This window comes from Salmo trutta, unplaced genomic scaffold, assembly GCF_901001165.1.
Source record: "Salmo trutta unplaced genomic scaffold, fSalTru1.1, whole genome shotgun sequence".
NCBI lineage: Eukaryota > Metazoa > Chordata > Actinopteri > Salmoniformes > Salmonidae > Salmo > Salmo trutta.
In genome coordinates, this window is record NW_021822278.1 from 12,501 (window position 1) to 29,750 (window position 17,250).

A 17,250-nucleotide genomic window follows, 5' to 3' on the forward strand; every position below is an offset into this window, starting at 1 on the left:
AGAGAAGAGGTTGCACAATGCACACTGAAGGGAGAGGTTAGAACAGGGTCCGGAGGGCTTCTTGAGGGAAGGACATCATCCTCAGATAAACCAAGCACCTCTATCTCCCAACTGTCTCCCCCTGTCTCACGCGTTCCTCTGCCTTCTCTCATCTCCTGCTGTTCTCTCCCCCCGTTTCCCCCTTACCTCCCCCAATGACCTGATTAACCCAGCAACTTGCGGAAACACCGGAACAGACATACAAAAAGGAAATGAACGTGTGTGTGAGTAGCCTGGAGGTAGCTTTGTGAGCTCGTTCCTGGCTATTTTCTCTAATGCATATTGTCTCTAATGCATATTGAGCGGGGGTGGGTTAAGCCGTTGACACGGGCAGCCAATCAGAGTAACAATTCAATCACGCACGCACGCGCACACTAGAATAGGCACCTGCAGCTCTTTACTTAACGAGGTTTCACAGCCATGTTCTAATCCCTCGCAACACAACAATACCTCTAACCACACACACGATACTCACCTTAACATACATATACACACAGACGCGGAGGCACACCACCACCGCTCTGACACCAGGTTCAGGGATTCCCCCTCTCTCTTACCCCCCGCACACATTCTGTCACCCCTCTCACCAGTTTCTTCCACCTTATCCCTCTCTCACTCCCTCTCACCTCACCCCCCCTCACCTCCCCTCACTGCTCTTTCATTGGTTTTACAGAGACCATTGGGGACTGATGATACAGAGTGGGAGAGAGAGCGAGGCAGGCAGGCAGAAGGATAGACAGAAAGAGAGCAGAGGCAGAGAGAGCCGGGGAAGGAGGGGGGGGGGGGGGAGCAGAAATGAAGTGGACTGTGTCAGAGCCTCCGAGAAAGCCTCAGTATCTGCATAAAAGAGATTAAAGCAGACAGGCCTCCATTCTACAGCTCAATCATATTGTGTTAGCACGCGCTTATCCTCCTGCCCGGCCAAATTGAAAGGGAAAGAAAGAAAGAAAGAGTCGCCAAGATAGGGACACAGAATGGGAGAAGCCGGAGCAATTTGGCCGTCCATAAAGGCTTGGTAATGGTGGTAGGGTCTGTCGTGGTGAAAAGGCCGTGTTGGGCCCGGCGTCCATTCATGTCCAGAACACGTCAAGTCAAGTACCACTGCCTGCCTTTGTCTAGCAGATAAGACATGTCGCTCTGGCACGACAGCACCCTTTCTTTTATTTCGGGTTTCACCTCATACAGAGAGAGAACGCGAGAGGGTGAGGAAGGGAAGAAGACTAATTCTATTGACAGGTAAAAGTCATTTCGAATGCTCTTTCTTATTATTGACTTCTTCGGTCCTTCTTAAATATTCGCTTTCCTCCCGCCTCCCTATCCTAGTGTGAGACAGGCCCAGCCCCCGACACAGTGACGTGACACACAGCCTAATATAGCAGTAAAGCGAGTGTGTGAAGGAGGTAAGCCCCTCAATGAGATTCCTCAGTCTAATCATCATAGAGAGTGAAGGCAATTCGCGTATTTAACTCCCCACGTTGACTTTATATCATTCTCTTAGAGCCTGCATTTGGTGGAATGCTAGAGTCCCCATGTATTCACTGGTGTGTGTGCGTTCGTGTGTCATTCTGCGCCCCTAATAGCATATCAAATGTTTGCATCAGTATGTAAACGAGACAAAAACAAAACACACACTCGCACACTCTCGTAAAGAAACCCAGCCTGATCCTATTAGAACAGACACCAGTGTTTAGAGGGTGTGTGTAGCGGCATGGCGCGGGGGGGGGGGGGGTTGGCGAGATGAGAAGCGGAGTGTCTTTAAGTGTGTCGAGCGACACTCACACACACGGCCTCCTCGTTATCCGTCTCTCCCTCTCTCGGCGGCAGCCTCCGTAATACTGAGTGATGTTTAAATTAGTTTACAATTTGCCTTCTCCGCGCCTCCGCCTGCTCTTAAGCGTCTGGAGCTCTGAGGTGTCAGCGCGCCTCCTAACCAGCGTAACAAATTGTTGCCTGTACGGCAGACACCTAATGACTCGAAATTAGCTGGGGCGCTAGCCTGACAGTTTGTTACGACTGTTAGCGACAGCGCGGCCGGATCATGAGCCATGAATTGGTTTCAGCTCTCTCCCTCTTTTTTCTCTGCTTTTTTTCTTTCTCTCTCTCTCTCTCTACGGGAGAGGAGGCAATTTGATTTGATTAAAACAATCACTGTAGCATAGAAAGGCCAGACACAAAAGCGTGCAAGGTAGTCAACTCTAGACACGAGGAAGGGAGGGGGTTAAGAATGGGAAAGATGGGGGGTAGGGCTCTATGTGTGTGTGTGTGTGTGTGTGTGTGTGTGTGTGTGTGTGTGTGTGTGTGTGTGTGTGTGTGTGTATACCGGAGGTCAGGAGACCAGTTTGTAAGTGGCTGATAGAGAATGTGGAGGAGGTATATTTCACTCTGAGAGAAACGACAATCCTATCCGCTGTGTGTGAACGCTAGATCACCTCCACGGGGTTGTTTGTGTGTGTGTGTGTGTGTGCGTGTGTGTGTATGTGTGTGTGTATGTGTGTGTGTGTGTGTGTGTGTGTGTGTGTGTGTGTGTGTGTGTGTGTGTGTGTGTGTGTGTGTGTGTGTGTGTGTGTGTGTGTGTGTGTGTGTGTGTGTGAGATAGCATTAGATCACTTCTCCATGGATGCAGTGAGGTTTTCATCATGATGTGGTGACATCCCCCTGCCTCCACACACACACACACACACACACACACACAGATGAGCTCCATCCTCCTCCATCGAGGCAGGATTGCCTTCCTCCGTCTAATCACGCCATCATCTATCCTCCACCGAGCAATCGCTCCGCACACAGCACACACGGAGGAGAGGTGAGCTATCTCCACCCGCTCAGACACACACACACGCGCACACACACACACACACACACACACACACACACACACACACACACACACACACACACACACACACACACACACACAAAATCGTCACAGCTCCCCATCCTCTATGTCTTCTCTGAATAGAATACTGACAGAGGTACTAGTGTATAAACACACACTCATAATGTTTGTGTGTGTGTGTGTGTGTGTGTGTGTATGTGTGTGTGTGTGTGTGTGTGTGTGTGTGTGTGTGTGTGTGTGTGTGTGTGTGTGTGTGTGTGTGTGTGTGCGTGTGTGTGTGTGCATATGACTGTGACTGTGCATATCAATCCCTCCAGGGTTTCACACGGGTTTGTTGTGATATTTGATATTTGGAGGGAAGGAGGGAAGGGATAGAAGGCAAGCTGGAACACCACAAAATATAACTCAAAATGAATCCCTCAAATGACAGTCTGGCTGAATCCATGTCGTGTTTCCTTGTGTTTGCTGTATTTGAATGTAAATGGACGTGTCTCAACATGTCGTGTTTCCTTGTATTTGCTGTATTTGAATGTAAATGGACGTGTCTCAACATGTCGTGTTTCCTTGTGTTTGCTGTATTTGAATGTAAATGGACGTGTCTCAACATGTCGTGTTTCCTTGTGTTTGCTGTATTTGAATGTAAATGGACGTGTCTCAACATGTCGTGTTTCCTTGTGTTTGCTGTATTTGAATGTAAATGGACGTGTCTCAACATGTCGTGTTTCCTTGTGTTTGCTGTATTTGAATGTAAATGGACGTGTCTCAACATGTCGTGTTTCCTTGTGTTTGCTGTATTTGAATGTAAATGGACGTGTCTCAACATGTCGTGTTTCCTTGTATTTGCTGTATTTGAATGTAAATGGACGTGTCTCAACATGTCGTGTTTCCTTGTGTTTGCTGTATTTGAATGTAAATGGACGTGTCTCAACATGTCGTGTATCAGTTTAGGGGTAAGGGGTTCAGGTGAGGTTATGTCCCAAGTGGTCAGACGGGGCGAGGAGTTCAGGCCGTCTGGGCTCAGTGGTCATGCGAGGGGTTGTGATAGGATTTGAGGTAAGGTCAGGGCGAGGGTCTTACCTGGGATGAGCTTCGACCGGACAGACGGTGTTGACCGTCTTTGTTTTGGTGTTCTGGTCATTTTGTGTACCAGGGGTACATTTGGCTAAGCGTGTGCGTCAGTGAGTTTTTACCTGGGCGTCAGTGTGTAGGCCCAACTGGGATGTTCTCAGCCCAGTTGATGTTGAATCTGCGTAGACACGTGCTTTGTGTGTGTGTGTGTGTGTGTGTGTGTGTGTGTGTGTGTGTGTGTGTGTGTGTGTGTGTGTGTGTGTGTGTGTGTGTGTGTAAACCCGTACCTGGGATGTGTTTGGCCCAGCCGATGTTGACCACCAGCTCGCGGTCAGCCAGGTCACAAAGCGTGGTCAGGGCCTTGATGTCACTGTCGGGGACGGTAGGGTCTGGCATGGCGTAGATCTTCTCAGGCTCGGCCACCAGCAGGTGGGACACGATCTTGTTATCTGCAAGGCAGCCAAAGGGAACTGGGTGACCACCGAGAGAGAACAGAGAGACAGGGTCAAATCAACACACGCTCAAACATGTAGAAAACTCTGATCATTATCATGCTGTTGTGCCGTACGCAATGGACGCGTGTGTTGATGTTTCAATCACAGTCATTGTCGTTACACATGTACAATAGTCTACAATAGTTCTTCAACTGGGATTTTTGGCTCCAACATGATTCTATAAGGATTCTAAATGGTTCTATAACTGGCCCAGTGGTGGTTCTATAACTGGCCCAGGTTCTACAACTGGCCCAGGTTCTATAACTGGCCCAGTGGTGGTTCTATAACTGGCCCAGGTTCTATAACTGGCCCAGGTTCTATAACTGGCCCAGTGGTGGTTCTATAACTGGCCCAGGTTCTATAACTGGCCCAGTGTCATCTAAAGCAAAATACAAAGCTCTGAAAATTCTAGTACATACGGGGGACAGTGGGAATTGAAAAGAAGTGAGCCTAGTTGGTGGATAGACAAGTAGGTGGCGGACGCATTGTTTCACACAAAGAAGAAGAAGGCATTGGGAGTGTGCGGGGGAAAGTTAAATAAAACCAAAACAATTCCATTGGAATCAAATCTGCAGATGAGCTCGCTACGGACAATTAGTGGCAGTCTCACTCCTGTATTCAAATGAATCTGCTGCTTAATCATGCAGCCAGATGATAGATGACCATGATGAGCTAGTGAACCCAAATACCACCGAGATAGAGAGAGAGAGGATGGGGGGGGGAGCTGGGAGACAGACAGGGGAAGAGAGGAGGGAGAGAGAGGGGTGAGAGAGAGAGACAGAAGCACAAACGAGAGAGCTACTGTAGACACATACAGTAGAGAGAGAGAGAGAGAGAGAGAGAGAGAGAGAGAGAGAGAGCGAGAGAGAGCAAGAGAAAGAGAGGGGTGAGAGAGAGAGACAGGGAAGAGAGAGACGGAAGCACAAACGAGAGAGCTACTGTAGACACATACAGTAGAGAGAGAGAGAGAGAGAGCAAGAGAAAGAGATGGGCGGAGAGAGAGATAGAAAGAGAGAGAGAGGGGGGGTTGTCTGCATATCGACCAGAGCCGCCCCTCACTCCAGGGAGAGAGAGAGAGAGAGAGAGAGAACGAGAGAGAGAGAGAGAGAGAGAGAGAGAGAGGGCTAGACTAGAGCTATATCAGTCTGTGGCTAAATCTTATTTAATGTTTCCTTAATTACAATCAATGGCCCTCCATTTCAACCCCCCCAGCCTTTGTTATGTGTGGATAATCAATGTGGACGGCTGGGCTCTGTTAGGGCTAAGGGCTGTGTGTGAGTCTACAACTGTATCAGCTCAGTAAGTGTTAACTCAGCTGAAACTATGGAGAGACGGCTTTGAATGTTTCTTTACTCGGAACATACTCTAACTACAGCTATATTTACTGTTGGGACACTATCAACAGTGTAGCCGGACTGTGAACATTGATACTGTCTCGCTTTTTATGTTTTACTTTGGCAATATTGTACTCAAGCGACAGACAGACATAGGTAGTGTGCGAGACAGAAAGAGATGGAGAGAGAGTTGGAAGAAGACATAAAAAGCGGAATCTGAGGAAGCGGCTGTGTGCAGGGCAGAGAGAGAGAGTTGGTGACGAAGACGGGATAAAGCGGATCGAGGAATGAAGGGATGGATAGAGGTGGTGCAAAGCCTGGGTGCTGGCTGACAGTAGGATCAGGATCAGGGGGGTAAAGCCTGGGTGCTGGCTGACAGTAGGATCAGGATCAGGGGGGTAAAGCCTGGGTGCTGGCTGACAGTAGGATCAGGATCAGGGGGGTAAAGCCTGTGTGCTGGCTGACAGTAGGATCAGGATCAGGGGGGTAAAGCCTGGGTGCCTGGCTGGACAGTAGGATCAGGATCAGGGGGGTAAGCCTGGGTGCTGGCTGACAGTAGGATCAGGATCAGGGGGTAAAGCCTGGGTGCTGGCTGACAGTAGGATCAGGATCAGGGGGGTAAAGCCTGGGTGCTGGCTGACAGTAGGATCAGGATCAGGGGGGGAAAGCCTGGGTGCTGGCTGACAGTAGGATCAGGATCAGGGGGGTAAAGCCTGGGTGCTGGCTGACAGTAGGATCAGGATCAGGGGGGTAAAGCCTGGGTGCTGGCTGACAGTAGGATCAGGATCAGGGGGGTAAAGCCTGGGTGCTGGCTGACAGTAGGATCAGGATCAGGGGGGTAAAGCCTGGGTGCTGGCTGACAGGTAGGATCAGGATCAGGGGGGTAAAGCCTGTGTGCTGGCTGACAGTAGGATCAGGATCAGGGGGTAAAGCCTGTGTGCTGCTGACAGTAGGAGCGGATCAGGGGGTAAAGCCTGTGTGCTGGCTGACAGTAGGATCAGGATCAGGGGGGTAAAGCCTGTGTGCTGGCTGACAGTAGGATCAGGATCAGGGGGGTAAAGCCTGGGTGCTGGCTGACAGTAGGATCAGGATCAGGGGGGTAAAGCCTGGGTGCTGGCTGACAGTAGGATCAGGATCAGGGGGGTAAAGCCGGGTGCTGGCTGACAGTAGGATCAGGATCAGGGGGTAAAGCCTGGTGCTGGCTGACAGTAGGATCAGGATCAGGGGGGTAAAGCCTGGTGCTGGCTGACAGTAGGATCAGATCAGGGTGGGTAAAGCCTGGTGCTGGCTGACAGTAGATCAGGATCAGGGGGTAAAGCCTGGGTGCTGGCTGACAGTAGGATCAGGATCCAGGGGGTAAAGCCTGGGTGCTGGCTGACAGTAGGAGCAGATCATGGGGGGTAAAGCCTGGGTGCTGGCTGACAGTAGGATCAGGATCAGGGGGGTAAGCCTGGTGCTGGCTGACAGTAGATCAGGATCAGGGGGGTAAAAGCCTGGGTGCTGGCTGACAGTAGGATCAGGATCAGGGGGGGAAAGCCTGGGTGCTGGCTGACAGTAGGATCAGGGATGCAGTGGGGTAAGCCTGGGTTCTGGCTGACAGTATGATCAGGATCAGGGGGGTAAAAGCCTGGGTGCTGGCTGACAGTAGGATCAGGATCAGGGGGGGTAAAGCCTGGGTGCTGGCTGACAGTAGGATCAGGATCAGGGGGGTAAGCCTGGGTGCTGGCTGACAGTAGGATCAGGATCAGGGGGGTAAAGCCTGGGTGCTGGCTGACAGTAGGATCAGGATCAGGGGGGTAAAGCCTGGGTGCTGGCTGACAGTAGGATCAGTATCAGGGGGGTAAAGCCTGTGTGCTGGCTGACAGTAGGATCAGGATCAGGGGGGGTAAAGCCTGGGTGCTGGCTGACAGTAGGATCAGGATCAGGGGGGTAAAGCCTGGGTGCTGGCTGACAGTAGGATCAGGATCAGGGGGGTAAAGCCTGGGTGCTGGCTGACAGTAGGATCAGGATCAGGGGGGTAAAGCCTGGGTGCTGGCTGACAGTAGGATCAGGATCAGGGGGGTAAAGCCTGGGTGCTGGCTGACAGTAGGATCAGGATCAGGGGGTAAAGCCTGGGTGCTGGCTGACAGTAGGATCAGGATCAGGGGGGTAAAGCCTGGTGCTGGCTGACAGTAGGATCAGGATCAGGGGGGTAAAGCCTGGATGCTGGCTGACAGTAGGATCAGGATCAGGGGGGTAAAGCCTGGGTGCTGGCTGACAGTAGGATCAGGATCAGGGGGGTAAAGCCTGGGTGCTGGCTGACAGTAGGATCAGGATCAGGGGGGTAAGCCTGGGTGCTGGCTGACAGTAGGATCAGGATCAGGGGGGTAAAAGCCTGGGTGCTGGCTGACAGTAGGATCAGGATCAGGGGGGTAAGCCTGGGTGCTGGCTGACAGTAGGATCAGGATCAGGGGGGTAAAGCCTGGGTGCTGGCTGACAGTAGGATCAGGATCAGGGGGGTAAAGCCTGTGTGCTGGCTGACAGTAGGAGCAGGGATCAGGGGGTAAAGCCTGGGTGCTGGCTGACAGTAGGATCAGGAATTCAGGGGGGGTAAAGCCTGGGTGCTGGCTGACAGTAGGATCAGGATCAGGGGGGGTAAAGCCTGGGTGCTGGCTGACAGTAGGATCAGGATCAGGGGGGTAAAGCCTGGGTGCTGGCTGACAGTAGGATCAGGATCAGGGGGTAAAGCCTGGGTGCTGGCTGACAGTAGGATCAGGATCAGGGGGTAAGCCTGGGTGCTGGCTGACAGTAGGATCAGGATCAGGGGGGTAAAGCCTGGGTGCTGGCTGACAGTAGGATCAGGATCAGGGGGGTAAAGCCTGGGTGCTGGCTGACAGTAGGATCAGGATCAGGGGGGTAAAGCCTGGGTGCTGGCTGACAGTAGGATCAGGATCAGGGGGGTAAAGCCTGGGTGCTGGCTGACAGTAGGATCAGGATCAGGGGGGTAAAGCCTGGGTGCTGGCTGACAGTAGGATCAGGATCAGGGGGGTAAAGCCTGGGTGCTGGCTGACAGTAGGATCAGGATCAGGGGGTAAAGCCTGGGTGCTGGCTGACAGTAGGATCAGGATCAGGGGGGTAAAGCCTGGGTGCTGGCTGACAGTAGGATCAGGATCAGGGGGGTAAAGCCTGGGTGCTGGCTGACAGTAGGATCAGGATCAGGGGGGTAAAGCCTGGGTGCTGGCTGACAGTAGGATCAGGATCAGGGGGGTAAAGCCTGGGTGCTGGCTGACAGTAGGATCAGGATCAGGGGGGGTAAAGCCTGGGTGCTGGCTGACAGTAGGATCAGGATCAGGGGGGTAAAGCCTGGGTGCTGGCTGACAGTAGGATCAGGATCAGGGGGGGAAAAGCCTGGGTGCTGGCTGACAGTAGGATCAGGATCAGGGGGGTAAAGCCTGGGTGCTGGCTGACAGTAGGATCAGGAATCAGGGGGGTAAAGCCTGGGTGCTGGCTGACAGTAGGATCAGGATCAGGGGGGTAAAGCCTGGGTGCTGGCTGACAGTAGGATCAGGATCAGGGGGGTAAAGCCTGGGTGCTGGCTGACAGTAGGATCAGGATCAGGGGGGTAAAGCCTGGGTGCTGGCTGACAGTAGGATCAGGATCAGGGGGGGTAAAGCCTGGGTGCTGTCTGACAGTAGGATCAGGATCAGGGGGGTAAAGCCTGGGTGCTGGCTGACAGTAGGATCAGGATCAGGGGGGTAAAGCCTGGGTGCTGGCTGACAGTAGGATCAGGATCAGGGGGGTAAAGCCGGGGGCTGGCTGACAGTAGGATCAGGATCAGGGGGTAAAGCCTGTGTGCTGGCGACAGTAGGATCAGGATCAGGGGGGTAAAGCCTGGGTGTGGCTGACAGTAGGATCAGGATGAGGGGGGTAAAGCCTGGGTGCTGGCTGACAGTAGGATCAGGATCAGGGGGGTAAAGCCTGGGTGCTGGCTGACAGTAGGATCAGGATCAGGGGGGTAAAGCCTGGGTGCTGGCTGACAGTAGGATCAGGATCAGGGTGGTAAAGCCTGGGGCTGGCTGACAGTAGGATCAGGATCAGGGGGGTAAAGCCTGGGTGCTGGCTGACAGTAGGATCAGGATCAGGGGGGTAAAGTGGGTGCTGGCTGACAGTAGGATCAGGATCAGGGGGGTAAAGCCTGTGTGCTGGCTGACAGTAGGATCAGATCAGGGGGGTAAAGCCTGGGTGCTGGCTGACAGTAGGATCAGGATCAGGGGGGTAAAGCCTGGGTGCTGGCTGACAGTTGGATCAGGATCAGGGGGTAAAGCCTGGGTGCTGGCTGACAGTAGGATCAGGATCAGGGGGGTAAAGCCTGGGTGCTGGCTGACAGTAGGATCAGGATCAGGGGGGTTAAAGCCTGGGTGCTGGCTGACAGTAGGATCAGGATCAGGGGGGTAAAGCCTGGTGCTGGCTGACAGTAGGATCAGGATCAGGGGGGTAAGCCTGGGTGCTGGCTGACAGTAGGATCAGGATCAGGGGGGTAAAGCCTGGGTGCTGGCTGACAGTAGGATCGGATCAGGGGGGTAAAGCCTGGGTGCTGGCTGACAGTAGGATCAGGAACAGGGGGGGTAAAGCCTGGGTGCTGGCTGACAGTAGGATCAGGATCAGGGGGGGTAAAGCCTGGGTGCTGGCTGACAGTAGGATCAGGATCAGGGGGGAAAGCTGGGTGCTGGCTGACAGTAGGATCAGGATCAGGGGGTAAAGCCTGGGTGCTGGCTGACAGTAGGATCAGGATCAGGGGGTAAAGCCTGGGTGCTGGCTGACAGTAGGATCAGGATCAGGGGGGAAAATCCTGGGTGCTGGCTGACAGTAGGATCAGGATCAGGGGGGTAAAGCCTGGGTGCTGGCTGACAGTAGGATCAGGATCAGAGGGGTAAAGCCTGGGTGCTGGCTGACAGTAGGATCAGGATCAGGGGGGGTAAAGCCTGGGTGCTGGCTGACAGTAGGATCAGGATCAGGGGGGTAAAGCCTGGGTGCTGGCTGACAGTAGGATCAGGATCAGGGGGGTAAAGCCTGGGTGCTGGCTGACAGTAGGATCAGGATCAGGGGGGTAAAGCCTGTGTGCTGGCTGACAGTAGGATCAGGATCAGGGGGGTAAAGCCTGGGTGCTGGCTGACAGTAGGATCAGGATCAGGGGGGTAAAGCCTGGGTGCTGGCTGACAGTAGGATCAGGATCAGGGGGGTAAAGCCTGGATGCTGGCTGACAGTAGGATCAGGATCAGGGGGGTAAAGCCTGGGTGCTGGCTGACAGTAGGATCAGGATCAGGGGGGTAAAGCCTGTGTGCTGGCTGACAGTAGGATCAGGATCAGGGGGGTAAAGCCTGGGTGCTGGCTGACAGTAGGATCAGGATCAGGGGGGTAAAGCCTGGGTGCTGGCTGACAGTAGGATCAGGATCAGGGGGGTAAAGCCTGTGTGCTGGCTGACAGTAGGATCAGGATCAGGGGGGTAAAGCCTGTGTGCTGGCTGACAGTAGGATCAGGATCAGTGGGGTAAAGCCTGTGTGCTGGCTGACAGTAGGATCAGGATCAGGGGGGTAAAGCCTGGGTGCTGGCTGACAGTAGGATCAGGATCAGGGGGGTAAAGCCTGGGTGCTGGCTGACAGTAGGATCAGGATCAGGGGGGTAAAGCCTGGGTGCTGGCTGACAGTAGGATCAGGATCAGGGGGGTAAAGCCTGTGTGCTGGCTGACAGTAGGATCAAGATCAGGGGGGTAAAGCCTGGGTGCTGGCTGACAGTAGGATCAGGATCAAGGGGGTAAAGCCTGTGTGCTGGCTGACAGTAGGATCAGGATCAGGGGGGTAAAGCCTGTGTGCTGGCTGACAGTAGGATCAGGATCAGGGGGGTAAAGCCTGGGTGCTGGCTGACAGTAGGATCAGGATCAGGGGGGGTAAAGCCTGGGTGCTGGCTGACAGTAGGATCAGGATCAGGGGGGTAAAGCCTGTGTGCTGGCTGACAGTAGGATCAGGATCAGGGGGGTAAAGCCTGGGTGCTGGCTGACAGTAGGATCAGGATCAGGGGGGTAAAGCCTGTGTGCTGGCTGACAGTAGGATCAGGATCAGGGGGGTAAAGCCTGGGTGCTGGCTGACAGTAGGATCAGGATCAGGGGGGTAAAGCCTGGGTGCTGGCTGACAGTAGGATCAGGATCAGGGGGGTAAAGCCTGTGTGCTGGCTGACAGTAGGATCAGGATCAGGGGGGTAAAGCCTGGGTGTTACTCCAGCAGCCAAATTCCTAATGTGATTTTCCCTCCAATAATTATTCAGATTATTTCTGCAGCTATCATGCAGCACAGCATATTGTGTTCCATGAGTATATTCTAGCATTAACTAAAAGGGCTTAGGGGACAGAGCTGGTATGCACCATGCGGGGAGAGGAGAGGAGATGAGAGGAGTGGAGCGGAGAGGAGCGTCTATCTGTTTGCCCAACGAGTGGCCAACGGCTGAGAGAGAGAGAGAGAGGGGGGGGGGGGTAACGCTGGTTTGATGTCTTTGCCAGATTGGATTTAATCCGGATTAGGCCTCTTTCTCTCTCTCTCTCTCTCTCTTTCTCTCTCTCTCTCTCTCTCTCTCTCTCTCTCTTTCGTTCTCTCCATCTCTCCTTCAGAAACCCCTCCAAGGTGTGATCTTGTGTATAACTAGCAGGGAGCAACATCTTCTGCAATATCTGTGTATGTGTGTGTGTGTGTGTGTGTGTGTGTGTGTGTGTGTGTGTGTGTGTGTGTGTGTGTGTGTGTGTGTGTGTCTGTCTGTGTATGTGTGTGTGTGTGTGTGTGTGTGTGTGTATGTGTTCTTACATGGTTTTTTGGCAGGCAGGGCCAGTTGAGGGTTGAGGTAAGGGCTGTTCTCAGCGTCTATCCGGCGCTTGTACTTCTGTCTGCCCCCACGCACCCTGTCCAGACGCACACCTAGAGACACAGACAGACAGACGGACACAGGTTAGAGGTTATAAAGGTTACGTATATATGTAGTTACACACACATATCTGAGAGACACAAAGGGTTACAGCTCATAACTAGGGAGAGAGCGAGAGAGGAAATGGATGAGTGGGTGCGTGTGCATGTGTGTGTTGTTTTGTTGTTATTCCAGTGTCCTGTGGCCTTAGTCACCAGTTTATCGAGGCGCTATATCAGTAAACAGACATCCAGTCATGTCTCTTTTTCTATATTCCTCATCCTCTCTCTCCCTCCCTCTCTCTCTCTCCCTCTCTCTTCCTCTCTCTCCCTCCCTCTCCCTCTCTCTCCCTCTCTCTTCCTCTCTCTCCCTCCCTCTCTCTCTCTCCCTCTCTCTTCCTCTCTCTCCCTCCCTCTCCCTCTCTCTCCCTCTCTCTTCCTCTCTCTCCCTCCCTCTCTCTGTATCTCTCTCTCCATCCCTCTCTCTGTATCTCTCTCTGTGTATCTCTCTCTCCCTCCCTCTCTCTGTATCTCTCTCTCTATATCTCTCTATATCACTCTCTCTCTCTCTCTCTCTCCATTCCATTCCATTCCATTCAAATGGCTTTGTTGGCATGGGAAACATATGTTTACATTGCCAAAGCCAAGTGAAATAGATAATAAACAAAAGTGAAATAAACAATACACTCACAAAAGTTTTAAAGGAATAGAGACATTTCATACTATGTCTACGTAAAGTGTTATAAAATAAACATAAATATGGGTTGTATTTACAATATGGTGTTTGTTCTTCACTAGTTGCCCTTTTCTTGTGGCAATAGGTCACAAGTATTGCTGCTGTGATTGCACACTGTGGTATTTCACCCAATACATAAAGGAATTTATCAAAATTGGATTTGTTTTGGAATTCATTGTGGGTCTGTGTAATCTAAGGGAAATATATGTCTCTAATATGTTCATATATTTGGCAGGAGGTTAGGAAGTGCAGCTTAGTTTCCGCCTCATTTGTGGGCAATGTGCACATAGCCTGTCTTCTCTTGAGAACCAGATCTGCTTACGGCGGCCTTTCTCAATAGCAAGGCCATGCTCACTGAGTCTACATAGTCAAAGCTTTCCTTCATTTTGGGTCAGTCACATTTGTCAAGTATTTCTGGCACTGTAAACTCTCTGTAATGGGCAAAATAGCATTCCAGTTTGCTCTCTCTCTCTCTCTCTCTCTCTCTCTCGCTCTCGCTCTCTAGTCTATCCACCTTAAAGACCTATCTCGCTCTCTCTATCTCTAGTCTATCCACCTTAAAGACCTATCTCTCTCTCTCTCTAGTCTATCCACCTTAAAGACCTATCTCACTCTCTCTATCTCTAGTCTATCCACCATAAAGACCTATCTCTCTCTCTAGTCTATCCACCTTAAAGACCTATCTCTCTCTCTCTCTAGTCTATCCACCTTAAAGACCTATCTCTCTCTCTCTCTAGTCTATCCACCTTAAAGACATATCTCTCTCTTTAATTAATTGACACACAAAGGAGCCCTAATTTAATTATGCACAGCTCTCCAGGGATTGGCTGTTTCCGTGGTTACCACTTAAAGGTGAATTGGGAGAGGCCTGTTTTATGTTGGGGATGAGAGAGGACAGGAGAGGGGGATGAGAGAGGAGAGAGAGCACTGGGTGGAGCCGAGGACCAGAGGGATGTGTAGTGGAAGATTCCACACACTGTCAAACCTTATTCCCCCTAGAGAACTCTCTGCTGTCAGAGACAACGGGCTGAATCTGCAAGTTTCAAAAAGAACCACACACACACACACACACACACTACTGAACGCACACACACACACTTTCCTCTACCTTAGATGAAAAAACACTCAGACTCTCACAAAAAAATACCTTTCTCTTTGGTTGATAAAATAATGTAAAACATACACACACCCGTAGAATTAGGAATTAGCCACTGAAGCCGTAGACTGTTCACTCTGCTACCGTCCGGCAAATGGTACCAGAGCATCGGCTCTCAGACCAACAGGCTCCGAGACAGCTTCTACACCCAAGCCGTAAGACTGCTAAATAACCTGACTTCCAAATAGTCAATTAATGGTCCCCAAACTATCTGCACTGACTCTACGCACACCTAGACTATACAAACCAGATACACACTCGCTAGACTATATATATACATACCATATACACACTCACAAGACTATATATACATACCATATACACACTCACAAGACTATATATACACACCATATACACACTCACAAGACTATATATACATACCATATACACACTCACAAGACTATATATACATACCATATACACACTCACAAGACTATATATACATACCATATACACACTCACAAGACTATATATACACACCATATACACACTCACAAGACTATATATACACACCATATACACACTCACAAGACTATATATACATACCATATACACACTCACAAGACTATATATACATACCATATACACACTCACAAGACTATATATACACACCATATACACACTCACTAGACTATATATACACACCATATACACACTCGTTAGACTATATATATATACATACCATATACACACTCACAAGACTATATATACATACCATATACACACTCACAAGACTATATATATACACACCATATGCACACTCACTAGACTATATATATACACACCATATACACACTTGCTAGACTATATATATATACATACCATATACACACTCACAAGACTATATATACATACCATATACACACTCGCTAGACTATATATACACACCATATACACACTCGCTAGACTATATATATATATATACATACCATATACACACTCACAAGACTATATATACATACCATATACACACTTGCTAGACTATATATATATACATACCATATACACACTCACAAGACTATATATACATACCATATACACACTCACAAGACTATATATACATACCATATACACACTCACAAGACTATATATACACACCATATACACACTGACTCACAAGACAATATATACATACCATATACACACTCACTAGACTATATATACACACCGACTCACAAGACTATATATACATACCATATACACACTCACAAGACTATATATACACACCATATACACACTCACAAGACTATATATACATACCATATACACACTCACTAGACTATATATACATACCATATACACACTCACAAGACTATATATACATACCATATACACACTCACAAGACTATATATACACACCATATACACACTCACAAGACTATATATACATACCATATACACACTCACAAGACTATATATACACACCATATACACACTCACAAGACTATATATACATACCATATACACACTCACTAGACTATATATACATACCATATACACACTCACAAGACTATATATATATATACATACCATATACACACTCACAAGACTATATATACACACCATATACACACTGACTCACAAGACTATATATACACACCATATACACACTCACTAGACTATATATACACACCATATACACACTCACAAGACTATATATACACACCATATACACACTCACAAGACTATATATACACACCATATACACACTCACAAGACTATATATACACACCATATACACACTGACTCACAAGACTATATATACATACCATATACACACTCACAAGACTATATATACATACCATATACACACTCACTAGACTATATATACATACCATATACACACTCACAAGACTATATATATATATACATACCATATACACACTCACAAGACTATATATACACACCATATACACACTGACTCACAAGACTATATATACACACCATATACACACTCACTAGACTATATATACACACCATATACACACTCACAAGACTATATATACACACCATATACACACTCACAAGACTATATATACACACCATATACACACTCACAAGACTATATATACACACCATATACACACTCACTAGACTAAATATACATACCATATACACACTCACTAGACTATATATACACACCATATACACACTCACTAGACTATATATACACACCATATACACACTCACAAGACTATATATACACACCATATACACACTCACTAGACTATATATACACACCATATACACACTCACTAGACTATATATACACACCATATACACACTCACTAGACTATATATACACACACCATATACACACTCACTAGACTATATATACACACCATATACACACTCACAAGACTATATATACACACCATATACACACTCACAAGACTATATATACACACCATATACACACTCACTAGACTATATATACACACACCATATACACACTCACTAGACTATATATACACACCATATACACACTCACAAGACTATATATACACACCATATACACACTCACTAGACTATATATACATACCATATACACACTCACAAGACTATATATACACACCATATACACACTCACTAGACTATATATACATACCATATACACACTCACTAGACTATATATACACACCATATACACACTCACTAGACTAT

The 17,250-nt window shown here is 49.1% G+C and overlaps 1 protein-coding gene across 1 annotated transcript; it reads right to left on the reverse strand.

The window, feature by feature from the left end:
* Nucleotides 1-4,230: 4,230 nt before the first annotated feature.
* On the reverse strand, nucleotides 4,231-12,709 carry LOC115181517 (estrogen-related receptor gamma-like; the record flags this gene model as incomplete). The annotated part of the gene is made up of 2 exons (XM_029743443.1): nucleotides 4,231-4,413; nucleotides 12,599-12,709. Coding segments are annotated over 2 exons (294 nt in total), but the record flags the coding sequence as incomplete, so codon positions are not given.
* Between the last annotated feature and the right edge of the window lie 4,541 nt (nucleotides 12,710-17,250).